Source organism: Melanotaenia boesemani, chromosome 14, assembly GCF_017639745.1.
Source record: "Melanotaenia boesemani isolate fMelBoe1 chromosome 14, fMelBoe1.pri, whole genome shotgun sequence".
In the NCBI taxonomy this organism is placed as follows: Eukaryota; Metazoa; Chordata; class Actinopteri; order Atheriniformes; family Melanotaeniidae; genus Melanotaenia; species Melanotaenia boesemani.
Genome location: NC_055695.1, coordinates 15,010,810 through 15,035,428, shown reverse-complemented (window position 1 = coordinate 15,035,428; position 24,619 = coordinate 15,010,810). Strand labels below are relative to the sequence as shown.

At 40.9% G+C, this 24,619-nt stretch overlaps 1 protein-coding gene across 9 annotated transcripts in view; it reads left to right on the top strand.

The window, feature by feature from the left end:
- LOC121653092 (ephrin type-B receptor 3-like) overlaps nt 1-24,619 on the top strand; it is a 65,149-nt gene that overhangs the window by 30,535 nt on the left and 9,995 nt on the right. For 2 of the 9 annotated variants that reach the window (XM_042006322.1, XM_042006320.1), the window contains exons 3-14: nt 3,818-4,490; nt 7,602-7,757; nt 8,770-9,105; nt 11,656-11,780; nt 12,390-12,552; nt 13,013-13,121; nt 17,725-17,777; nt 18,018-18,140; nt 20,235-20,482; nt 21,099-21,314; nt 22,378-22,527; nt 22,860-23,059. In XM_042006322.1, the coding sequence (XP_041862256.1) occupies nt 3,818-4,490; nt 7,602-7,757; nt 8,770-9,105; nt 11,656-11,780; nt 12,390-12,552; nt 13,013-13,121; nt 17,725-17,777; nt 18,018-18,140; nt 20,235-20,482; nt 21,099-21,314; nt 22,378-22,527; nt 22,860-23,059 (2,552 nt within the window). Of the gene's footprint in view, nt 1-3,817; nt 4,491-7,601; nt 7,758-8,769; nt 9,106-11,655; nt 11,781-12,389; nt 12,553-13,012; nt 13,122-17,724; nt 17,778-18,005; nt 18,225-20,234; nt 20,483-21,098; nt 21,315-22,341; nt 22,528-22,859; nt 23,060-24,619 lie in introns of all 9 variants that reach the window. The other 7 variants (XM_042006321.1, XM_042006314.1, XM_042006318.1 and 4 more) reach the window with 6 other exon arrangements.

Below are 24,619 nucleotides of genomic sequence, written 5' to 3'. Positions count from 1 at the left end.
AACCAATTCAGAGATAAATAAATAAAGATAAAGATAAAATAAATATTTTTAAAGAAAAATACTAGAATAAACCTGCTCACAAACTTGTTCTCCAGCTAGTGTCTCTGTGATGTTTCACAGTGTGGCACAGCACATGCTGATAAACCTACAGATAGCATATTCAAGTCCTGACAACTGCAGGGAGAATGTCTGCATGTACAGCATCACTGTTATTGTGTGTATATACTTTTATTATCATACGGTCCTACCTCTGTGTCTCGCTTTGGTTTGTACATTCCCCAGTCTGACTGTCTTGCCTGCAGCATTGCTGTTTGATGCATGAGCTTGTCCAGGTGTGTGTGTGTGTGTGTGTGTGTGTGTGTGTCTATGGGTGTGTATGCATGCCTATTTTGAGGTGCACTCATGTTTTTGCTTGGATTTCCAATACTCACTGTCTTCTTCAACATAATCTCTTGGTAATTTGTCATGCACCACTTTGGGCGCTTTTTGCGTGTTATTTATAACCATTCTGAGCTGCTGGCATGTCATTTTATGTTGTTAAAGTAGCACACAAATGGTTAGCGTTAGGGTAAAATACAGGGCAGGGTGTTGTCCTTTCATAACACATAGTGTGAAATGACAAAAACATATTCTAATAACATGCAACATGACTTGGCATGCACTAACTACCTGCCTTTATGAGACCAGCAGTGAGACCATAGTGTGTGCAGTTTGTCCATAAACCATATTATTTATGTTCCCAAAACAAGTAAGATGAAGGGGGAAGTTCCACACCCACAGGGCTTTCATAAACATATAACAATATACCATGATCATGTAATAACTGTTGTTAGGGTAACTCTGTCTACTTTACAAACCCACCTCCAGCAGGCTAAAAAAGAAAAGTTTCCCTAAAATTAAAATTTTAAGGAATCTTGACTTCTAGGCTAATAATAATAGATCATACAAGTTACCATGCTCTGTTTCCAATACATAAAGTTAATGTGGACTGAAACAGACCAAACATCCATAAACATGCCTTGAAAAATTTGAAAGAGTACTAAAAAAATTGCATTCAAACAAAAGAACTTTTATTTTATATTAAATTAAACTTTGTGAAAGCAAAGCTACTTGTTAAAATGTGACAATATGGATGTAAGAATCAGTCCGGATAAAATAAGTAAATGTGACTGAGTTCCATTTCTAAGGTAAAGGTCTAAAAATCTTACACTTTATAGTTATGATAATGTTTTAAGGTAAAACCAACACTGAAAGAGCATCTTTAGTTTGCAAAGTGTACTGAAATATCAGTATATCCATATAATATTAGTCTTGCAAAACATTGTCATTATCTGTGAGCCACACTGAGTCCTTATGGCCAAAAGAACATTAAATCCCCTCTCTGTAGCCTACCATTTTGCCTCCTGTAATAGCAGTAATACTTATCTGTTATGTATATGTAACTACTTTCGTAGAATTGATGTTTTAATATTAAGGTAACAACCCATGTTACCTTTCTGCAAAACAAAACACTAATGACTTACAGCAACACTACTGACAAATCTATGAACAACTAAATCAGTGACTTCAGTTAATTTACCTGCACAGGCTTTTGCAAGCTGTTTTTTTCACTTCTTCCATATTTTTGGCCACACAAAGATAACATTGCACAGGAAGCTGTCATCTCTCTTGAAGCTGAACTAACCCCTTTAAATGTTGCCAAGGATTTTTTCGGGGCCTTTGGTTATCTAAAATCAGCTTTGATTAAGAAACTAGAGTAAACTTAACGCTTTACTTTAGTACCTGTGCCTCCATTCTGTATCTGTTTTAATAGTTGGTTCCAAAGAATCATTGTTTTGCCAAGATATTGCATAACATATTTTTCCAGCTGCGTTTTGGACCTCCAAGGTGGGGGCATGGCTCATCACCAGTGTATTGTTCATTGTCATCAAGAAGTAAAAGAAAAAACAAAAACATATATATGTATATATATATATATATATATATATATAAAGCTTTGATTGGAAAGAACACAAAGAAAATATAGTGGATCCGCAATTTTGCAAAACAATTAATCTTGTTGGAAATCGATGCCAAGAATCTTGACCCTTTTTCACACGACCTATTTAATTTATTCAGGCTTTGTAAGCAGGCACTCAGAGTGTTTGCCCACTGATGCATGTCTTAGGGGGTGGTGGGAGGTTGGAGGGGATCTCTGTTAATGCACACATGCATATACATACACTCACGCAACGCAGACATGCTCACACAAGCAGTTTAAATAAACACCCAACTTCACGCACGCACGCACACACACACACACACACATGCACACACACCCACAAACACTTGGCTGCATCGCTCTTATGCAGAGGATGATTTATTACACTGAACTAAATACTCATTGACACCTCATGCTTTTAGCCATCCCATTGACCTGGCTGGTGATTATCGATTCCCTCTGGTCGCTTCCCTCTTCTCTCGCCATCGTTTTAATGCCACTGCCAAACTACACCCATTTTCCCTCTCACTCCCTCATGGCCTCCAGGGTCTTGGATGAATAGCCTTGTCTCCACAACATCCATATCGCAGCCTTAATTAAGATGCTCAGACAGTCAAATTGAAACAACAGGCTCACAAGAACAAACTCATGCCTGTTTACAAGTGTGGGCGGATTTTTAAGAAAGTCAAATGTTCTGAAGCAAACTTAAGTCATAAGAGTGCAAGTGCAAGTTTATTATAGGCATGTCATGATATTTAAGACTTCGGTATTTTAGTCTTTAGGAGTTGCAGGAGGAAGTGAGGGAGTTAAAATGACCATTCTGTAATCATCATTTTATAGCTACAGTCTCACGAATTCAAGTTTTAAGGTTAGACTTCTAAAGTATATACTTGCTATGCAATGCACAAAAACACTGTGACAGTAATTCTTTGTGTCTGATTATATTTGTCTCCCCATTGTCCTTTAGATTTTTTAATGCATTTCCTGTCTTTGTACAGAACACTTTGAATTGTGATTGAATTTTGAATTTGCAATGCAAATAAACTTGACAGAGCAAAATTAAATAAATAAACATACTAGAATATTACATAAGGAAGGGGAGCATATCCCTCAGCAGCCATACACACAAACAGATATATCTCACAGAAATCACTGTGTGAAGCTAAATGTTTTAATTGGGTTGTTCTCATTTGAGCCTAAATATACATTAGATTACTCTGTTTTACAGCAAAGAATTACAGTTCAGTTTGCTTGCGCTCATTTAATGAAGCTAGTAATCAAAGTTAGGAAATATAATCCCATTCCATCCTTTGTAATTCACCCCCAGGGTACTGTGGCAGCATTAAAAGATGTAGAGGACTGTAAAAACAAAAAGCATGAAGGTTAACCGAGCCTTGTTTGCAGCTTTTATTAGAGGACGTTGCAGTCATTGCTTCATAATTGAAGCGTAATTGGTTGTGAAGCAATGTGGCTGCTAGTTCCAAACAGATATGAGGTAAACATGCTGTGGTGGTTCTGTGGTGAGGAGGTGACAGGTTGCTGTAATTGTGATGAATTTGCAGTCCTTGTCCCTGGCTTTTCGCTACACTAATCAGAGATGAAAGGCACATTATGGCACAAGGAGGAGATGGAAGTGAAAATTCAGCCAGATATGTCTGAGCTCCTCTCTGTCTGGTCCCTAAGCTCTGCACTGTTGGTCTTATTATTTGCTTTTTTTGCAATATTATTTAATGAACCTTGTCAAGGTCAGATGCAAGATGAGCAAAGATGCATAAATCAAAGTGATTATCTGACAGGTTCTCTGTTTGTTAATGATCTTTGTTTGTTTTCTTTCAGTGGGAAGAGGTGAGTGGCTATGATGATGCCATGAACCCCATTCGGACGTACCAAGTCTGCAATGTACGAGAACTCAACCAGAACAACTGGCTACGTAGTGACTTCATCCCACGTAAAGATGTACTGCGTGTATATGTAGAAATGAAATTTACAGTGCGTGACTGCAACAGCATTCCCAACATACCAGGTTCCTGCAAAGAGACCTTCAACCTCTTCTACTATGAGTCTGACTCAGACTCAGCCACAGCCACCAGTCCTTTCTGGATGGAGAACCCCTATGTGAAGGTGGACACCATTGCCCCAGATGAGAGCTTCTCCATGCTTGAGTCTGGACGGGTAAACACAAAAGTCAGAAGTTTTGGGCCGCTGTCCAAAGCTGGGTTCTACTTGGCCTTTCAGGACCTTGGTGCTTGCATGTCACTCATCTCAGTGAGGGTGTTTTACAAGAAGTGCTCCACCACGATCGCCAACTTTGCAGTTTTCCCAGAAACAGCAACAGGAGCTGAGGCCACCTCCTTGGTTATAGCACCAGGAATTTGTGTGGCCAATGCCTTGGAGGTGTCTGTGCCACTGAAGCTCTACTGCAATGGAGATGGAGAGTGGATGGTTCCTGTAGGAGCCTGCACTTGCTCAGCTGGGTTTGAACCAGCCATGAAGCAAACACAGTGTCAAGGTGAGTGTTTACACAACAAATACTTTAGGTCTGTCCAGGATTCTATTACTCGCTCTTTGTGGTGGTGGATTAAAATGTTGGACAGTTTTTATTTATGGTGGTGGGTTAAAAAGTTAGACATTATTCAACAGTGTACACAAAGTTCAAGCTCTTTTTTTACAGAACAGAGTTATTTTGTATCTTATGCCTTAGTCTTGCATTCCTGGATGATGATCATGGGGTTGAAGGAATTTCCTTATCAAGTCTTGCCGGAGGAGATGTTGACTGGACACATGACTGTTATGGACACAATGATTGTTACAATGATTGAGTCTGAATTGTTTTGGCCACAGGTTACAGTCTAATGCTAAACTGTCCAGCTGCCATATTATTATCAGTCATGTGATTTCCCTGTTTTCTTGGACACATTAATCCAGTGATTACACGGCAGAACAATACACACTCGATGACACTGTCAGCTGGTGGCTTTTCACTCCCCTGACCTCAGGTTTGCCTTGCAGCTGGTTGCTAACTAAATGGAAATGTGGTTTAGGCTGTCTGTTCATAAAAGCTGGGATGCTGATGGTTTTGGGTCTGATGGAAAACATGACGAGTTCACAGAGGTTGAGATAAAGGTGAATTTTAACAGCATGGTCTCGAATGAAATGGAGTGCAGGTGACAGCAGGAGAAGAATGAAGGATAAATGAAAACTGTGTGTGTGTGTGTACTGAGGGGTATGAGGGCGTAAAATTGGGCTCAGGGTGTGCAGGTCAAATGGAGACAGCAGAAGGAGAGAGAAAGAAACGGGAGCTGGCAGGGTTATCGATCAGCAGGGGCTGATTGCACAGCATCTGTGCACGTTCAGTTTGTGTGTGGTTTGTGCATCATTCTTTCTTGCCTGGGTTCAGAGGCCTTGTTCTTCTCATAGCAGACAGAACTGTTTCTTCAATATCCATACTCATGATCATTCAGAGAATGGATGGATACTTTCTACTGACAGCTTCTGGCACACTCTGGATATTCAGTAAATGCTCACCTTTGGAAAGAGAGAGTGTATGTGTGAGAAAGAGAGAGCATAGTAAATCCAAAGCATGGTGGATGTGGTTAAAAACTCATTTGTTTGCTTCTGGCAGCTCAAGGTTAAAGCTGTGTCGACTGGGCCCTGATAAAATGTTCTCTAATCACTGGAAACCACAAGGGATAAATCTCCCTCTTTCTTCTTTTCTTACATCACCTCTACTTAGTTCCTCTCTACTTTTCCCTCTTCTCCCACTTTTTTCTTTTACTTCACACTCATTTCTCATCATCTTTTCATTGTTTCACCACTTTTCTTGGCTTCTCTGTCTTTGTTCCAACATGAAGTGTCTCCTCTACTTTCTGCTGGTCCTGACTTCTCCCATTCCTTCCCAGTCTGAAGGCCGTTGCTCTCATTAATAAGCCACCAGAGATACAGTTGGAATGTCAGCATTAATATTAATCGATGAGTCTTTTCTTTTTTGCCTCTCCACTCATTTGCTACACATTTTCAACTCCAATATTCTTGACTTTTTTCATGCATCACACTTTCCAATTTCAGCATACATTCTAATCAGTTCCTTAAGCTCTATGTTCTGCATGAGAGGATAAGACACAGGGGAGTAAGGAAGAGGGGGGGAAAAAAGCTCCTACAGGATTAGCATTTTCTATGCCTCAACTTCTCCCTCCCACTTTTTCTCTGCCCCCTTGTCTGTCTTTCTGCTTCATTCTTTAATGGTTCCTCTAAGGGAAACATGGATGAAAGGAAGAGGATGACCCCTTTACTCACTGGAAGTGATTGATCAGCACTTTCAACCTTTTTCCTGAAAAAGAAAAATAGCCTCTTTAAATGGAAATGCCCCTTCAACATACAGTATGTGGTCAGACCAACATGCCCAAAAACCCTCTGTGAGTTGAGAAATTTCTTTTATTGTGCTGGTTGAATATAAATGGACTTGCAGTAGATGTGATACCAGTTTAAGAAGCTGCTCTACCGCCTAGTAAAATTCAAGGTAATGTCTTATCTGTTTATCAAGCAGCCTTTCCTGTTAACCAGCAGTGTGGATGACTCTGATTAATGGTGATTGAACAAACACACTTAGTGCTAATGTACACAGTGTAGCCAACTGGTGTTTGTGAGCTAATATTGAACTTTTCAAGCAGAAGAACTGCAAGACCACTAAGTGCTCTGTTCTAGATATGACCTCCAGTCTTGTTTTTTTTTTTTTTTTTTTTTTCACTTGGAGCATAAAACCATCACAGAAACTATGTGATAATTATCATTCAGTGGGACAAACCCTGCAGTGTGTCCTTGACATTGACAAGCTTTCGCACTAGTGGGTCAGCTAATCAACTGGCCCTAGTAAACTTTGTCTACCTTACCTGCTGCTGTCTCTTTTATTAGGCACCGCGGCAAACTCATTCATCTTTTAACAAGACAGTTTATGAGAGATGTGGAGCTCTCCAAAGCGTTCTGGATCACGGCGCTGCTGTTATTGTTTCTGTGCACGTCTGTAACTTATCACTAGAGTTATAAACTTCCATACAGCTGCTATAAATGGTGATAGGACCATTTCAAATGCTAGCAGTGTTTTCACCTGATTAATGGTGCATCACTTAATCAAAAACCAGTTTAAGTAAAACTATGTTGGCAGTTGTTTATGGAAGTAATTACATTTTTTTCTTTTCTTTTACAAAAATCCTCTTAACATTTACAGATTTATGTTTATGCATTGGTGTGTGTGACATGTATCTGTTTTTAGTGGAGTTTAATGAAAAAGTTTGATTTTGGTTGTAAGGAATACATAAACAATTTGAATTGGCAGCCCCATCAAATGAGCATGGGTTTTGCAAAAAGGCAAATGCTGTTCCTTTTCAGTGTCATTGTATTATTTATTCGTTTTAACTATTAGCTTGTACAGCATTTAAAATGTCTTTTATTCACCAAATGAAATGATCCAGTTCAGATAAGATATTACTCTGTGTGTTAAACATTAAAAAAATTAAACTGTACAAGGATGAGGGTAACAGAAATGTGATGATATAGATGCTGCAAAAGAAATGTCTTTTTTTATTTCAATTTGTTTCTTACACTTTCCCTCTTTTTTTACCACCAGCTTGCAGCCCTGGCTCCTTTAAATCCAAACAAGGGGATGGTCAATGCTTTCCCTGTCCAGCCAACAGCCGTGCCACATCAGGAGCAGCCATTGTTTGCTCTTGTCGAAATGGTTATTACCGCTCAGACACAGATTCTCCAGATTCCCCCTGCACAAGTGAGTGCAAACTTATTTCAAGGTTTATGTTATTTGTGTTATGGTGATAATATAAGATATGTTATGACAATCCTTTTCAATATCAATGAATGAGTTCAGTTAGAATCAAAATTGAATTGGTTGTTGGTCACAGAGTATAACTTTTTGGGTGGAGTAAATGTTCTACCAACTTTCCTCTTTAAATTGAGCCCTCGGTGCCTGATAAAAAGTCAGTGGACACTCTTCATGCCATGTCCCACACATGGCAAACAAGGCTGCTTACTTTCCCAACATTATCAGAACTTTATCATCCAAGTCCTCCCCCTACCATCCAACTGTGAAGTCTATGTGTTGTCAGTGCTGACGCCTTTCTACTGGCAGACAGTGAAACATTTTTTCCTGCAGCTCTGCCTTCATTAAGAGCAAACATGCAGACATAGGAGCAAATTCTTTCAATAGTGAAGAGAGAAAAAAGATTCTTTTAATTTTTTTTCTGTTGCTGGGATGGGGGTCTGATTCTCCCACAGCGCAGTGAGAGATAAGGCTCCGGTAATTGGATAAGAATTGGCAAGGCTCTGCCAATAGTTTGTCTTACTCGCTCCCTGCAGCACTTCACACACACATACACATACACACACATATACACACCCACATACACACACAGTGGAAATAAGCATGCAATTCAAATTTGAACTCCTGTCCTCCTTTTTTTCTGTGAAACTGCTGGAACAGTCTCTTGTTATGTGGAAGGAAAAAGAAAATCTAGTTAATGCATGAGAAATGTATTAATACTGCCACACAAGGGAAATTATTGGGTCATGAATTGTGTTGATAGCTGCTGTATAATAATGAATGTATGTGTATGTAATGATATGTAAAATGTGTTTTTCAGTATTACTCTTTGTCTATTGTCAAGATGTTTTTGCTGTAACCAAGACTAATTTTTTTACACCTATTGTGCATGGAGATTAAATTCTTCCTCATTCCAAACCCATTTTCCTCATCTACTCCATGCTTTACCTCTCCTTCACAGCTGTTCCATCTTTCCCACGCAATGTCATCTCCAGTGTTAACGAAACCTCACTGGTGTTGGAATGGAGCGAACCACGTGACTTGGGTGGCCGTGAAGACACCTTCTATAACGTCATTTGTAAGAAGTGCCTCCCTGAGCGGGGAATGTGCTCACGATGTGATGACAATGTAGACATTTCGCCTCGCCATCTCGGCCTCACCCAGCGACGTGTTGCAGTCCGTAACCTACAAGCCCACACGCAGTACAGCTTTGAGATCCAGGCAGTCAATGGCGTTTCCAACAAAAGTCCCTATACTCCTCAGTTCTCTGCAGTGAACATCACCACAAATCAGGCCGGTAAGTACAGCTGCGGCCCTACCTGAGGGACCAATATTGAACCTATAAGAAATGCAAACTTTCCAAGTCTGGAAAAGATACAAAACATGTCGAAGAAAACACTCAGCTTAAGAAGAAGAGAAAATTCCTTGTATGCATGTAGGAGTATGTTATATATTCCTCTTTTGAACAGGGATTGAGAAGGAAGACATTTTTGAATGAGCTTAGAAATGGACCTTTTTCACACGCCCACAGCATGCCCGCTACTAACATTGCTGCAAATAGAAATAGCAAGGCAGTGTGCATTCAAAGTGTTAAACATTCAGTATCCTGACTGCCCACTGGTTTCAACCCACTGCTCCTCCAGCTCACAGCAACAGCAGTAAATAAGCCAATATAGCAGTCGGTGCTGAGATTAAATTATTTTGCATGCAGAAGATTGAAACTGAGCTAATATTGATACAGAATAACTAAGGACAGCCATGATAAGACTGTGCACTACATGTGTCTCTTGTTTTAGATTTTGAAATATTGTAGCTGTCAGAGGTCATGATTTTTGGAAATCAATGCTTAAATGTTAGATGGTGATTTTGGTAGGTTCAGTGTACCTTAATGACCTCAATAAATTTCAGTGATGTTGAACTTACTCATTACTTTTGTTCTTTAGAACTGCTCTTTTTATTGAAAATCTCCCAGGGTTCTTAAGCCGTGCCTTGGATGTGTTTAGCCGCTATGTTAAATTTGCCCTCTCGGGCGGCTCAGACAACATCACAGATCATGCATTGCTTTTCCCTCTCTCTCTTCTCCATGGCCTTGTCCTCCTCACCTCTAACCTTGTGTGCCTGCTCCTAAAAGATGTTTTGGGAATGCCTCCTCTTTGTGGGTCTAGGACCCAAAGGCCCCCATAGCCCCCGTGTGAAGGCCTCATTGTTTTATGAGGGGGTCTAGCAGTGGACTGACAGGGACGACTGACCATTTGTCATTGCTTGAGGTCAGTTGGGTGCATAAAGAGTGGTGGAGGAAAAGGACAGGACAAGACAGCATCAACTGTGATCAGATTATCCATTTGTGTAGTCTCAAGACTAGCCCTGTGTGTGCATTCACCTTTTAAGAACCTAAATAAATACTGAGGGGTAGTGATAAGCCCTAGGGGCCACCTCCATGGTAACTGCAACATCTTCTCCCAGAGGAGGGCCCCTAATCCCTCAGCTAGAGTAACTAGGGGCTCTGCTGAGGAAGTATTGTCTTCTACAAGAGAAAAAAAGAAATGTAGAGATGGAACAGAGGTTATGCTGGGGTTGAGATAGACTCAGGGAACATCCCGTTCAGGCACCAAACACAGAGAGAAAAATAACATTGTCTAACACTTGACGAGCAACGTTAGAGAGGAGCTGCATGAGGTGGGTGGGGCAACTTGAGGAACTCAACTGATATTCATACCTACCTTCTGCTATGATCAGCCAGCTGTGCAGAGGTCAATTATGAACAAATCACAACGCTTGTCTCTGCAGCTCTTTCATTCATTACTCAGCTATTTGAGACTCTATTCATATTCAACAGCTCAATGTGACTTTATCAACATATCTTTAAAGGGAATCTAAAATTATATGTGTTTCAGTGTCAAACCATGGTTGTCCCTCTTACCCCTGCTTCCCCCTCTCTTTAAAATGGGCAGCTTTTTCACTTTAACGTCCTATCTGGCCACTTATAAATACAACAACCACCACATCTGACTTAGTTGTACAGCACATAATAAAAAGGTTCTAAGGTACCAAAACTTGGCCCTCTGACTAAGAGGGGATGGTGTCTTTTACAGTGAAATAGAAGATGAAAAGTGAGGACTTGAAGAGAAAAATGATAGAAGGTGATTGCACAGAGGGAAAAAAGTGCAGAACTATATTTTTGAAGTCAAGGTGCCAAGAGAGATAAACAGTGGAAGTTATGAGACAAAAGCAGTAGACGAAGAGAGGGGTGTGAGTTTGAGGTAAAGAACAAGCCTGAACTTAGAAAATAGGAAGAGAGGCAGGACTTAATAGGCACATGTGAACAAAGCAGGGAAAACTCAAGAGGGTGGAGCACTTGTGTGCTTTATAGAAGTTGGGATGATGTAGCCACATAACAATGGATGCATTTTTAAACATATTTTATTAAATATGTGGTCTTTACAGGTTAGTGATATGTTATTTCTAATATGTACAGTAATACATGCACTTATGCACATTGTATACATGTGTAGCTAATATCTGCATCAGTATATTTATACTTGTTTCTTAATATTGTCTCGTCTGTGATACATATACCTGAAAGGTATTTATTGGTTTTGCTGTTTGATTATTTTAGCCTTACAGGAGACCTGCACATACCCTCTCCTTCCCCCAGGACTACAGAAGGGTGAATTTGAGCATTAGTGGGGAGTGGTTCTGCATACTAACAAATGGCCAAAGCTTTTCACGAAGCTCACAGCCTTAGACTTTGTGTTTGGGTTTCTGTGGACACACAAAGGACATAGAACTTCAGAAGACATGTACAGAAATAAAGCAAGTTTTTCACTATTTATTTTGGCCTGTGTAGCTCCATCTGCAGTGCCAACAGTCCACCTGATGGCTGCCACAGCGAGCACCATGAGCCTGTCCTGGCTTCCTCCAGAGAAACCCAATGGAATCATTCTGGATTATGAGATTAAGTACCACGAGAAGGTAAGGAGCAATGTCAGTGAACAGCACTAATTCAGTCCAAACCCATTTACTATCCTGGTCTCTGTTTCATCTGTTTCTGTAAATGTGGAAAACAATGCCTCTGCTGATAAGCACATGGCTGCTGTGATACAACTCACCACTTATATTCTTATAGAAGATTTATCCTGGATGTATTCCTTTTTTCAATCCCACAATCCTTTATTTTCTTTTTCTTTTTCTCTCCCCAATCCAAATTCCAAATTTCTATTATGCATTCCCCCTTTTCCGAACCCTCCTTCTCTCCCCTCTTTCGTGTCTCAATTCATGCATTGGAAAATCTCTGTAATTTTTAGGGGCTCAGATTTCTGACTGTATTTGTCTTGGGGGAAGAAAAAAGGCACTCAGTGTGTATCTAATCTGTTTGTTGACCACTACAGTCAGATTAACATAACCTTTACAATTTATCTCTCTTAGTTCTTCTCTCTTGTTCTTGTCTCCAAGTGTTTTTCCACCTGTCTGCATAGTTTAATGGTTAAACTGCCTGACAGAGGGTGGAGGATCACAGAAGGGATGATAATGAATAGAGCCGTCGTTTTGTAATGGTTTATTTACTTCTCTTTTGGTATGCAGGATCAGGGTGAGGCCATTGCCCACACCATGACTGCCCAACGAAGCAATGCCCGCATTGAAGGTCTCAAGGCTGGTACACCCTATGTGGTACAAGTTCGTGCCCGAACTGTGGCTGGTTATGGGTGGTACAGCAGCCCAGCAGATTTCAGCACCAACCTACAAAGTATGTTCCTTCCATACCTTACTTATTATCCAGAGATATTTATTACTTAGCAGCAATGGCTGTTACAGTAGGCTTATTAAAATGTGATTATTCAAATTTTCATTCAAGAGTATCTGAAATCTGCCATTTCCTTGCTAGTTAGGGTCTTAGCAACACCCTCCCTCAATGTTGTACTAGTCTCTCAGCAGTATAGACAGATGAAAATTTTGTCTTCAGGCATTGAAAAAAAAATGCATTTAATAGTCCCAGATGCTCTGCATTCCACATGTTGCAGCCTAATTACCACAGAGACATCTTTTTACTTATGTAAGCATTCTGATACTGATGTGAGAGGCATACAATTCTACAATTAAATTTGTATGCTTCACAGTATTCGACTTTGCATTGGACAAGATCTATTTTGAGTGTATGCTTTTGACTAGTTCTCAATATAACAATTCTTTTTGTGCTGCATTTAAAGCTGACCCACCAAAGTCATGGCAAGAACAGCTGCCGCTCATCGTTGGATCAGCCACCGCCACCTTGGTCTTCATCATCGCAGTTGTGGTCATTGCTATTGTTTGCCTCAGGTCAGAATATAACTCCTAAATTATTATTAAGAGCACAATAAGCAAAATGAACAACTTGTAGATAACAGTGTGGTAGAACACTTAGACATAATATGTTCAAGCAGCAGGGACTTTAATTAACATTTTCTGCATAATGTTTTTACTTCAAGTTGAAGAAAACGGAGATAGCTTCAAATGTCAACTTTGTTTGCATGTCCTCCAAACCACCCCAGAACATTCACAGTGGATTGCTGTGCCACCTGTGAGGCCGCTGAATGCCAGATTAGCCTTTTGAATCTCTGAATAGTAAACAGCTTTGGTCAAAATGCTATTTTACTCACTGGACACAGCATGGCATAGCAGCTGTTGGGCCTGATAGGCCTGCCCTCATGGCCCAGCACTCAGAATCCACTGTGTGATTGCCTGACCGCAAAGAGCCCAGATGCGCCCCTCGTCCGCTGAGCCCAACTGACTAGGAAGATACGAATGGCCGCTCACACCTTTCAAAAAGTCTGATAGGGCATCAGCTAGGTCTAACCACACTCGTTTATCCTTATACAACTCATTTGTCAGGCAGCAAATGCAGTGTGTGTGTGTACGTATGTGTGAAAGGTTGGCACCCACTGCTGACTGGCGCCCACTGGGCTCCCTCTACAAGCCAGTTCAGGCAGTGGCTGACAAGCGTGGGCATCGGTCACGCTAGACTGAATAATAATCTCCCTGATCCCCCTTCTCTCCTTCTCCCTCCTGCCTCTTCGCTCTCTTCTATTTTCACACCACTACATTGTGTCTCTCTCAGGGTCTTGGCATAGTCGCTGCTCTGACTGCCACAGAAGAAGGAGAAAATAGTAATAATACAGAACACAGAGCTTCTGCATATACCAGAACAAAATTAGAATTTGAAATAAGATGCAAATCACCATTGGGTATTTTTGCCCTGGTTACTGGTTAGACAACAAAGGAAGCATATTAACATGTAATTTCAACAACCCAGCCCCTTCTTCTTGGCTCCCACCCCCACTACAGTGCAGAAGGGACCTATGTTGGAAGGTGAAGCTATACAAACTGAAAGACACACACAAGCGAAAAATAATGTAGATAAATGAAAGAGAGAATGACATCAAGAGATCCAGATTCCAAGAAGAGACAATAAGATTTAGATTGAATTGGGAGGAATAGTATGATGGGGAAGGCGAGACAGCTGAGCTTGCTGTTTGAGTCTTCCTTTGTCTCAGCTGCTCATTTTGATTGTACTGAGAGTGAAGAGCTTTCACTTGCTGCTACAGACAATGATATGATATCCCTTGGTTTAGACTTGCATTACAGTCTCCGAATATGAATCATTACTTTACTAGACATTGATATAATCTTTATCAGCGTATCCTTTTCTCTCAGTGTAAAGAGACTAAACATATAGCGCATTTGAACAGAGAAGTTCTAAGAACGCAGTTTTAATAACTGTCCTAGTTCTATGAACGGCCCTTTCCCAGGGGAACTGTTTCATGTTGCATTCGCACATGAATTGGGGCCGGTAGCTGGACGCAACCGCCTGTGACAGTGACGTGTGACTTTTGCGCCACATAACAACAAAACAAAACCTGCGAAAAACAAGGAGAGTACAAAACAACAATACCAAGCCAATATGGAGAACAAAGCGATCGCTGTGTTCATGCTCTGCTTGACGGAGATGTTACTGATGGACGATAAAATCAGGCGTCTAATGTTGAGGCTGGAAATGCACATAGAGAGAGTCCAGAGATGAGGAATCCAGCGGCAGGTGATATTTCTTCGTTTCATGGAGCAAGAAAGGCGAGCAGAGCGCCGCAGACAAAGGAAATGACATGTAAGTTTAACTTATTAAACATGCGCCAATTGTATGCGTGTCATATGAGTAAACATTTCAGACAGTATTCTACTGTCTGTGTTGAGCAGATTACAATAAGTGAATATTTCAGGAGGCAGGTCTATTTTAGACGTTCCTGCGGCTCATTAGGCAACACTCCTCACCATCCGGCTGGTCCGGAGCAAAGCTGATGACTGGTGGGAAAGGTTGTTCCCAGTTTTACAATGAGCAGTAGTTAGAGAATTTGTATATGTCCAGGGGGACATTTCAGTCCATCTGTGGCCGCCTGAAGCTGCACTGGAGAGGATGAACACAACCACCTGCTGCAGATACTGAAGGAGAGCTGCAGCCTTAATGTTTTACCTTGTGCCTTCCAACAAATCACAACATACCTTCTCATAATACGCATCACGTTGTGGAAGTTCAACAGACAAAACATGCATGATGTACACATTTGAAGAGAAAACGTTCCATAGAAAATGTATCATTTGTTCATTTTTTGTTATGTGCAACATAAAGATCTCATCACCTGCTTTAAAGCTTTGTGTGCATTATGGAATCTATCAGTACAAAGGTGAAGGAGTAATCCATCACTGGAGAGTTGGTTGTGACTGACTTATGGTCTAGAATTATGAGGAGATACAGTCACACAAAATTAGCAGTGCATGAGGGTTCAAATGTGGTAAAGGGTGGTGAAATGTTTGTACTTTTCTACAGTCATTTAACAGATGCTTTTTTTTTATCCAAAGCGACTTTTATAAGTGCCCACAAGTATTTGATGCTGGACCTTCATTAAACATGATGAACTTCATCCTGTGCTGCATTTTAAAAGTTAATAAACTGTAATGTAATGCACACCCCTGGATAAGACTTAAAATGAAAGATGGATTATTTAATATTTCATAGCTATTAATGGTTAATTACTACTTAATATTTTTATTAGCTAAAATTTCAGAGATGTTGCCAAACCACATCTGACAAAAACTGAATACTTCAGACTCTTTACAAAATCTTTTTTTTTTTTTATAGTGAATACAGCCGTGCAGAAATAACTATTTATATGTGCATATATGATGATGCATGTCACTTTGGCTTTTCCTGCCATCCTGTTCAGTACACCCAGAGACCCTCCATCACAGATCTCTGCTGGCTTCCGTTCTGCCCGTCCAGTCGCTCGCTCTGTTCCTGGAAGACCTGCAGCATGTTGAAGCATGCATCGCTTTGCCTCTGCTGCTCAGCATCTAACAGCTTGTTCTGCAGCCAGAAGAGTGTCGGCCCTTTTTCTATTTCATGGAAAAACAGGGAGGGTGGAGACAGATACTTAACACTCAACAAGATGCCTGTTCAATGCAATAGAATGCATTTTTTTACCAGGTCCAGGGATGGCAGAGGGTGCTGGCAACTGGCGGGTGCTGGCTGATGGTGGTTAACGCTGGTTCTGGTTTAGTTGCTTAATAGATAAGCATTTTAGAATAAAAAGGATGCTAATAAAGTTATAATATAATAATAGTGTAAAATTCTCAATTGTCCAGGTGTGCACAGGTTAATAGTAGTCATTTCAAATGAAATTAAAAAATTAAATTTAAGTTCCATTGAAATGACTGAGTCTGCTATTACAGTAAGTTCTGTGAGGCTCTATCAGTTCATCCTTTTCCATTTAAACCAGTATCTGTATATAAGCATACTTGCCCTGTTTACATTTGACTTTTGTTATCTCTATTAAATGAAGAACAGATATTTTTATGTGCATTAAAGCTGTTTTATTTACCTTATCGATGAGCAAAGGGCTGCTGGTGGCAGCAGGAGCATCCTGGATGCTGTTTGACTTCGTCTCTCATGAAGTAAACATGGATCAGAATCATATTATATACAAAAAAGATGGAAAACACGTGAAGTAGATCAGCTCAGTTATTTGGGTGGAATCTGAGAACAACTCTTAGGTCTATACAGAAGCTTTAATTCTTCTTGTCCTGTTTACTAACCTTCAAACTCCTCTGAGTGTGCAGTGTTTTCACTGCAGATAATCACCTCCGCACGCAGGGGTCATTTGCTGCGGCGTTGCCTGGGTAGACATGTCGGTGGTCCAAGGTGTTGAATCATTTACTGGTTTTTCAGTTCGACCCGCTCCTGTTGTTGTGGTTCTTAATTTATTTGTTGTCTTGTGTGAGTTTTCTCCATGTGCCGCTTCGCGTTATGATAAATCCCCGTGTTCTCTGACTGAGAACTGATCAGGAATATTTTTATATTTCGCTGCGAACCTTCAAAACCTCTCTGAAAATTGTCTGTGGCGTAGACGGTCTGAAGAGCTTTGACCTCACCGTTGGTCCATTTATCGCATGCTCTGTTGTTGTTTTTGTCCGTATGTGCAACCTTGTTTTTTTAAATGTGGCGGGGACTCAAGATGCGGAAATCTGGCAAGGGGCGTAGCTACCGGTCACGAAACACCTACGTCATGAGGGTTCCTATAGAACCTCAAAAAGACCCTGCCCGGAGTAGGAGCTAAAATGGTTATAGGAACTGAGGGCTTTGGCCCCTAGTTCCTATATGTCCAAATGCTTGAAAAAACGGCCTGGTTCCTGAAAAGGTTATAGGAACTGCAAAAGGTTCCTACAGTCGGAAAGGGGATTATATTCACCAAGCCAAACCATAGTCTGACTACATCTCATGCAACAACAAGGAATTATAAGGGATCAGCTTTCTCTTTCTGCCTTTGTTCCTCTCCAGTATTTGTACTCCACTGAGGCCGTGTGACTGAGTTTGTGTTTTCATCTTTTTCAACAGAAAGCAGAGAAATGGCTCAGAGTCGGAGTACACAGAGAAACTGCAGCAGTACAGTAAGTCTCTTTGCTAAGATCCATTTTCCTTGTTTTTTAAATCATATTCCAGAAAGAGTTTTTCCTTACTTTAGTGTAGCAATGACTGACAAAGAGCGCCCATCACAAAACTGGCTTCATCCTTTCACACAATAATAAAGTAAAATGGAGAATTTTGGTTTGATCATTACATTGTATTGTTCAGACTTTGCTTAGCAGCATAGATTCACTTTCCTGTTCTTGCTACTGAATCCCCAATAGTAACGCCGGGAATGAAGGTCTACATTGACCCCTTCACGTACGAGGACCCCAATGAGGCAGTGCGCGAGTTTGCCAAGGAGATTGACGTGTCCTGCGTGAAGATCGAGGAGGTCATTGGCGCAGGTAACCCACCAAAGCTCCTGAGCTACAGGGGGAAGACTGCTAGTCACCTCCAGGCCATACCGTTAGAGGACTTCACACCAAGCGGTACTTTCACTCAATTCATCCCTAGCCCTCTTCCTCCTCCCTCCCCTATTCTCGTCACTTCTTAGGAAACCCTTTTTCCAGTCTTAGAGATGTCTCCAGCACTATCCTATGTTCAGATTACTAGCTGTGTCCTCCCTAAGTTAGTGTGACTCACGGTCTTTACACCCTTCATATCCAATGTACATTTAGACTAGTTGTAATACCTTTTGTATGGTGGATTATCATTTTACCCGTGTCCTTAAGAGGAGCCCAATCCTGGAACGAGAGCAAACCATTGTATGGAAATTGATTTAGTTTAAGTCTGACACAACAATAATTTCTAGAAGATTAAAAATCTTCTCGAATCTAATAGAACCAGATTTTGGACAATGCAAAACTACAGTCCCATGCAGACAGGATTTATTCCTCAAGGGAAGATTTTAATCCTGTCTGAGCGCATGTATGTTAGTGTTCTCTTATCTTCTTCAAAGCTAATTACAGTACTGCCTTGATATTTTTGGCACTGTTGTCAACCCTACATTTTTAAGCTCAAACCAATCTGTGTTTTTTAGATGTAAATTTGAGCAATTGCTCATGGGGTTACCTGTTCACGAGTCTTGAATTTCAGCAGTCACCTTCAACTGAGTACAAAATTTTACTTGGTCATGGACATACAGTTGCCATTAAAAGTCCTTGTGCTGTGGAAATCCTGAAAATGATCCAAAGATCCTTTTTTACTGCTTAAGTTTTGAAAATATGTTGGATTACACTAAGCAATTTCTCATTCCAATGGGCAATGATAATATTAAACCTGTCTGAATGGGGCATAAGATAATACATTGTCTCTAGTCCAGGATTGACTGTCTCTGAACCTGCCAACTTTTCACTTTCTTGAGAACCTCTTAATTAATAAAAGAGGGCTTTTGCTGGATTGATATAATTGACCCCAGTTCCTGCCACTTACACCTCCTTCACCATGTGGTTGTCTTCCCTTTTTTTTTAGAACACTACCTTACATGATGTTGTAGATAGTGAAATATTTTGTGTATTTGATATATTTGAAAGTAATATCTCTGCTTAAAAGCTGCAGGACTATGCCATGTGAAGTTGAATTTTTTAGAATATGTATCTGAGTGAAAACGGAGGACATTGTGATGGCAGAGATGGGAAACCCCTACTGCTGCTTCTGCTACTACCATTACTACTGCTACTACTACTACGACAGCTCCTCTACTGCTGAGGCTACTACTTGAAACCCGTCGCTTCCCAGCATTCGCCTTTAAAGTGACAAACCCTCAACCCCTGTCTTCCCTGTCCCATCCCTATCCTCTTCCCCTTCCTCAATCCATCCATCCATCCATCCTTCCTTTACCTTCCCTTCCCTCCCTCATTGACTTGCCCCACTTGGTCACCTTTGCACCCACATTGACACACATCACTGTCATTGCTTAATTTTTCTTGTGTTCTTGCACACGCTTGGTGTAGAATCTAAACATAAAGCGTCTACAACCCCCAAACCTCCAAAGCTTTTGTCTCCACCCACCTCCTCCTCTGGTGGCCGCTTCTCCTGCCCTTCTGAAGCTTAGCACCACCTCCTTGATCCATGAGCCCCTCCTCTTATGTTCCTTCAGCTTGACTCATCCTGTCACCTTTTTTTTTCTTTTACTTTGAACATAGTTTTTGTTTTTCTCCAACTCCACATCCTATCTCATGCTGCTCACTGCCCATGTTTTTTTTTTTTTTTTTTTTTTTTTTTTTTGCTTTTATTGTTTAGTCTAACAGTACAAAGGTATTGTACGAGTCCTATAAAACCATCACCCCTTAAGACTGGCCTAGAGTCCTGGTTTCTCTGGCAGTTCTCCCTGACCCAACCCTCCTGCTCACCTTCCCTGGCTCCTTGGTTCTAACCAGTTAACTGTCCCCTCTCCCCTCTTTTCCCCCACTCTCCTCCACTCTTCCATCATACCTCTTTTCCATCTCTCCTCTTCCTCTTTTGCTGTTTCTCTGGCTGTCTCACCTGGGCTCTCACAGGAGAGTTTGGGGAGGTGTGCCGTGGTCGCCTGAAGCTGCCTGGACGCAGGGAAATCATTGTGGCCATCAAGACTCTCAAGGTGGGCTATACTGACCGCCAGAGGCGAGACTTCCTTTCTGAAGCTTCCATCATGGGTCAGTTTGACCACCCCAACATAATCCGTCTGGAAGGTGTGGTCACCAAGAGTCGGCCAGTGATGATTGTGACGGAGTTCATGGAAAATGGAGCACTGGACTCTTTTCTTAGAGTGAGTAAAAACAGATTCAAACAAACATTTTTCTTAGAAGAATGTTGTAGCTCTATTACTAGCAACACCTTATAAAACATGTATCTGTGATTTTATCAATAATGCAAGACTGCTTAGCAAATAAGCCCATCCAGATCTGCTTGATCTTTTTTTTTTTTTTTTTTTTTTTCGTTATCTCAATTTCTTTGGAGCCTTAAAAGGTCTTCTTTAACTCAGCCACAGAGCCCACAGTGGATCTCTAACAAATCCAGCATTCAGGCAGTTGGTGACATTTACAAAGAGCTCAGTCTCCAATGAATCTCTGCCTTAAAGTCACATCATACATTGTCTGGCAAAAAAAGGGAGCAATACAAGGAGATATAGAGTAAGGAGAGGTGGGGGATGGGTTTGCAGAAAAAAAGAGACATTACCATGTGATAAGATGGCAGTTGAAAGATAAGGGCACAAAGACTTATGCAAACTCAGGAAGAGACACTAAAAATAGAAGGACAGGTAGGAGAATAAAAAGGTAAACAAAAAAATCATACCATGTTTTCCGTTTAACATCCTTCCTTGATCTACAATCAAATTTATACAGTTAAACTATTTTCTTTTCCTTTTTGTCTTGCTTTTTCAGCTCAATGACGGGCAGTTCACAGTGATCCAGCTAGTTGGCATGTTGCGTGGTATCGCAGCAGGCATGAAGTATCTGTCGGACATGAACTACGTGCACAGAGACTTGGCTGCCCGTAACATCTTGGTTAACAGTAATCTGGTGTGTAAGGTGTCAGACTTTGGCCTATCTCGTTTCCTTGAGGATGACCCTACAGATCCCACCTATACTAGCTCACTGGTGAGTCAGTGTGTACTTTACATGTATATGTGTTTTTGTATGTGTATTTGTTTTATATATCAATGGTCCAAAATCAGTATGTGTTAACTTCTTAACATCAAAACATCACCATTGTTTTAATTTTAGCTTGAATTAAACTTATTTTAGCATGACTTTAATATTCTGTGTAGAAATGTGGCACAGGGGTATGAAAAGACTGTGAAATAAAAACAGTTTAAACATTATATTCAAACATGTATGCAATTTTTAAACAAAAGCACTCCATGGGGGAGATTTACTGGCGTTGTGGTGGTTCTGGTTCTCATCTGCTGAATCAGGACATTTTGCTTTGACATCCTAATTATACTGTTTTCCTGATATCCACAAAGTTAGCAAAATCCAGAAAATGAAAGTCAAATTTTAATTATGGATTCTGAATGGATTCTAATCTAACATGCAATTTTCATGATTTCTGTTGGACAACCCTTCTTTGTGTTTACTGTAGTTATTAGCTCTGATAAAGATACCTTCTTTCTGTGCAACTCAAATGTGCAGGCTGAGTGAAAAATCCCCTCCAATGTGTAAATCCTGTTAGTAAACAAACAAAACAAAACAAAACAAACAAACAAACAACAACAAAAAAACTAACACCCAGAGCTATATCCAGAGGACAAGTCTCCCGGTGACAGGAAGCACTGGTGTTAGTTTGCATGTTCTTCACATTGCGAAACCCTAGCAGTGTGAGACACCAGTCATCTCACCCACAATTCAGTTTGTCTTGTAGTTACACAAAGGAACTCTAAAATGATGCTGATATATTGATGTTAAAAAGGAAGTTTGTAGCTCAGGAAAAAAAAATCTTATAGCTTTCTGTGTTTGTACTTGTTTTCGTCTCAGTGTTGACTAACCTTGTGTGTATGTGGTGTTTGGGTTCTTACAGCATGCACCCATGTGTTGTACATCAACATTTCCCTTGGACTGTTTTTCTCACCCTCTCTCTCCCCCTCTTGTATGTGTGTGGCTCCGTGTCTGTGCTCCATCCCTCCAGTATTTCATGCTCACCTACTCATTCGCATATCCACAGGGAGGGAAAATCCCCATCCGCTGGACGGCCCCTGAGGCTATTGCCTACAGGAAATTCACCTCAGCTAGTGATGTGTGGAGCTACGGTATTGTCATGTGGGAAGTAATGTCTTACGGCGAGCGGCCATATTGGGACATGAGCAATCAAGATGTAAGTAAATGTGATTTTTATATTTTTTTCTTTTTACACATTTATGTGCAAATGTACACATTGTATGAAATGTAAGGGTTTTCAACCACTTTTATGGTCCTGTTCTTTTCTGCTGCTTATATCCACCAGCAACTACCTCTCACTCTGGCCTTTATCTAATTGTTTAGCCTACAGCTGGTTTTCCTCTTTTATCTCTTGTGTTTCTATCATTCCTTCCTTCCTCACTTGGCCTTTTCATCGACTCACCTCTAGCCCTCCTTTGGTTGTCCATTCTCCCTCTATACCAGTTTGGTGCTTAGGAGTAGACTGATTTCTCTGTTGTCCTCCCTCAGGTGATAAATGCTGTGGAGCAGGACTATCGACTCCCCCCCCCTATGGACTGCCCCACAGCCCTACACCAGCTCATGTTGGACTGCTGGGTGAAAGAAAGGAACCTGCGACCCAAATTCACCCAGATTGTGGCGACGCTGGATAAGCTCATTCGTAATGCTGCCAGCCTGAAAGTGGTCACCAACAGCACACAGTCCACTGGGTAAGTCTTACTTATTGTATGATTTGGAAGATGTGATCACTGATTTAAGTTCAGTAACAATATGGCAGCTTGGTCAAGAGAAGTTTTAAAGCAACCACTTGCTTGAATAGTAAACAAAAACAAAAAACAGTGCAGCTGCTTCTAGTTTCTTTTAGTGTTGAATGTTAACTGGTTTATAATTACTTTTACTTGTAATTATATTGGTACTGATAGGTTTCTTAAAATCCATTATGGTTATATTGAATCACATGCTGGAGCAGATATTTTAAACTTTTGGAATAAAATATGAGTTTATTTAATGCAGTAATTTGCCTTATCAGTGATGGAGTACTGGCCAAGAATTTAATTTGCACCAGAACCAGTGTTGCATGAAAATATTCAGGTTTATAATGTGTTTGTGAGTCACTCCACCTCAGCCACAACAGTCTTTTAATGCCTCTAAAGTGCAGATTTCTTCCGATACAAGTCTTTACTCCTCACAAATGCAGGCTAAGCCATTATGCAAATCCAAATTACCATCGCTCAATACAGCCCTTAAAGCAGTTCAGCCACCAGCTGGGAGCTCAATCAATCATGTCACATCTACATTTAGCTGATAGCTGATTTATCTTTATTTGAAACTTGTTTCTTGGAAAGAATGTGGAGGCTGCAGAGTTGGAGCATCCAGTAAGGGGGTGACCTACCTTTCTGTTCCTGGATCAGGGTCTTACTGTCTTGAGGGAGGACCACAGACAATCCCGGGTTGGGCTCAGGAGGGATACCAGGGTCTCGGTTGGCCGCCAGTGTGACGTTCTTAGAAGATTAAGCTTGCGGTTAATTAGCTCGATTAAGGCGATGCAAAAAAGAGATGGGAGCGCCTTTTAATTAGCCACTAACGAGATTTTAAACGGGCCAGCAGAGAAGTGGCCTCCTGCCGACAAACCCAACAAGGGAGGAGTGAGTGATGACGCATGAGTCCTTGTTGGCTATAGGTTGCTAACACTGTTTGATATCATTTTCTTTAGCAGTATGTTGGCATATTGCATGTGCCTGACTTGATAGGGATAGTGTGCTGTGTGTCAAAAGGGAAACTATCAGTGAAAGCTTTGATGATATAAGGGCTTTCATCATCAGAACTATGAATTTATTTCCATGTTTGCTTTGGCCTGAGTTTCTGCTGTGAATAGGGAGCTTCACACTTGAGAAATTAACCATATCAAATCCCTAAAGTTCTTAAAATGTAAAACTGCGAGTAAACCGTTTGGAGAAACTGTGACGGTCTCTGTTAGTACCACCACAGTTTCTCATGCATTTAGATTTGGCCTGTAGCGATCCTACCAGCTAGCTCACAGCATTATCCAACTTTCCTGCTGTGTCTGTGCTTATGGCTCACATGTGGCTAGCAATAACTTGGACCCTTTCTAAGCCAACTTTAGAGAAGCAGGACTAACAATACTCAATTAAGAGAGGCCAGAGTCTGGCGCTAACGGCAGCCTGAGGCCTTGGGCTCAGAAGCACAGGCCTTATTAAAAATCACTCCATCTACACCACTCAATGGAACCTCTGTATCACTGTTATTAA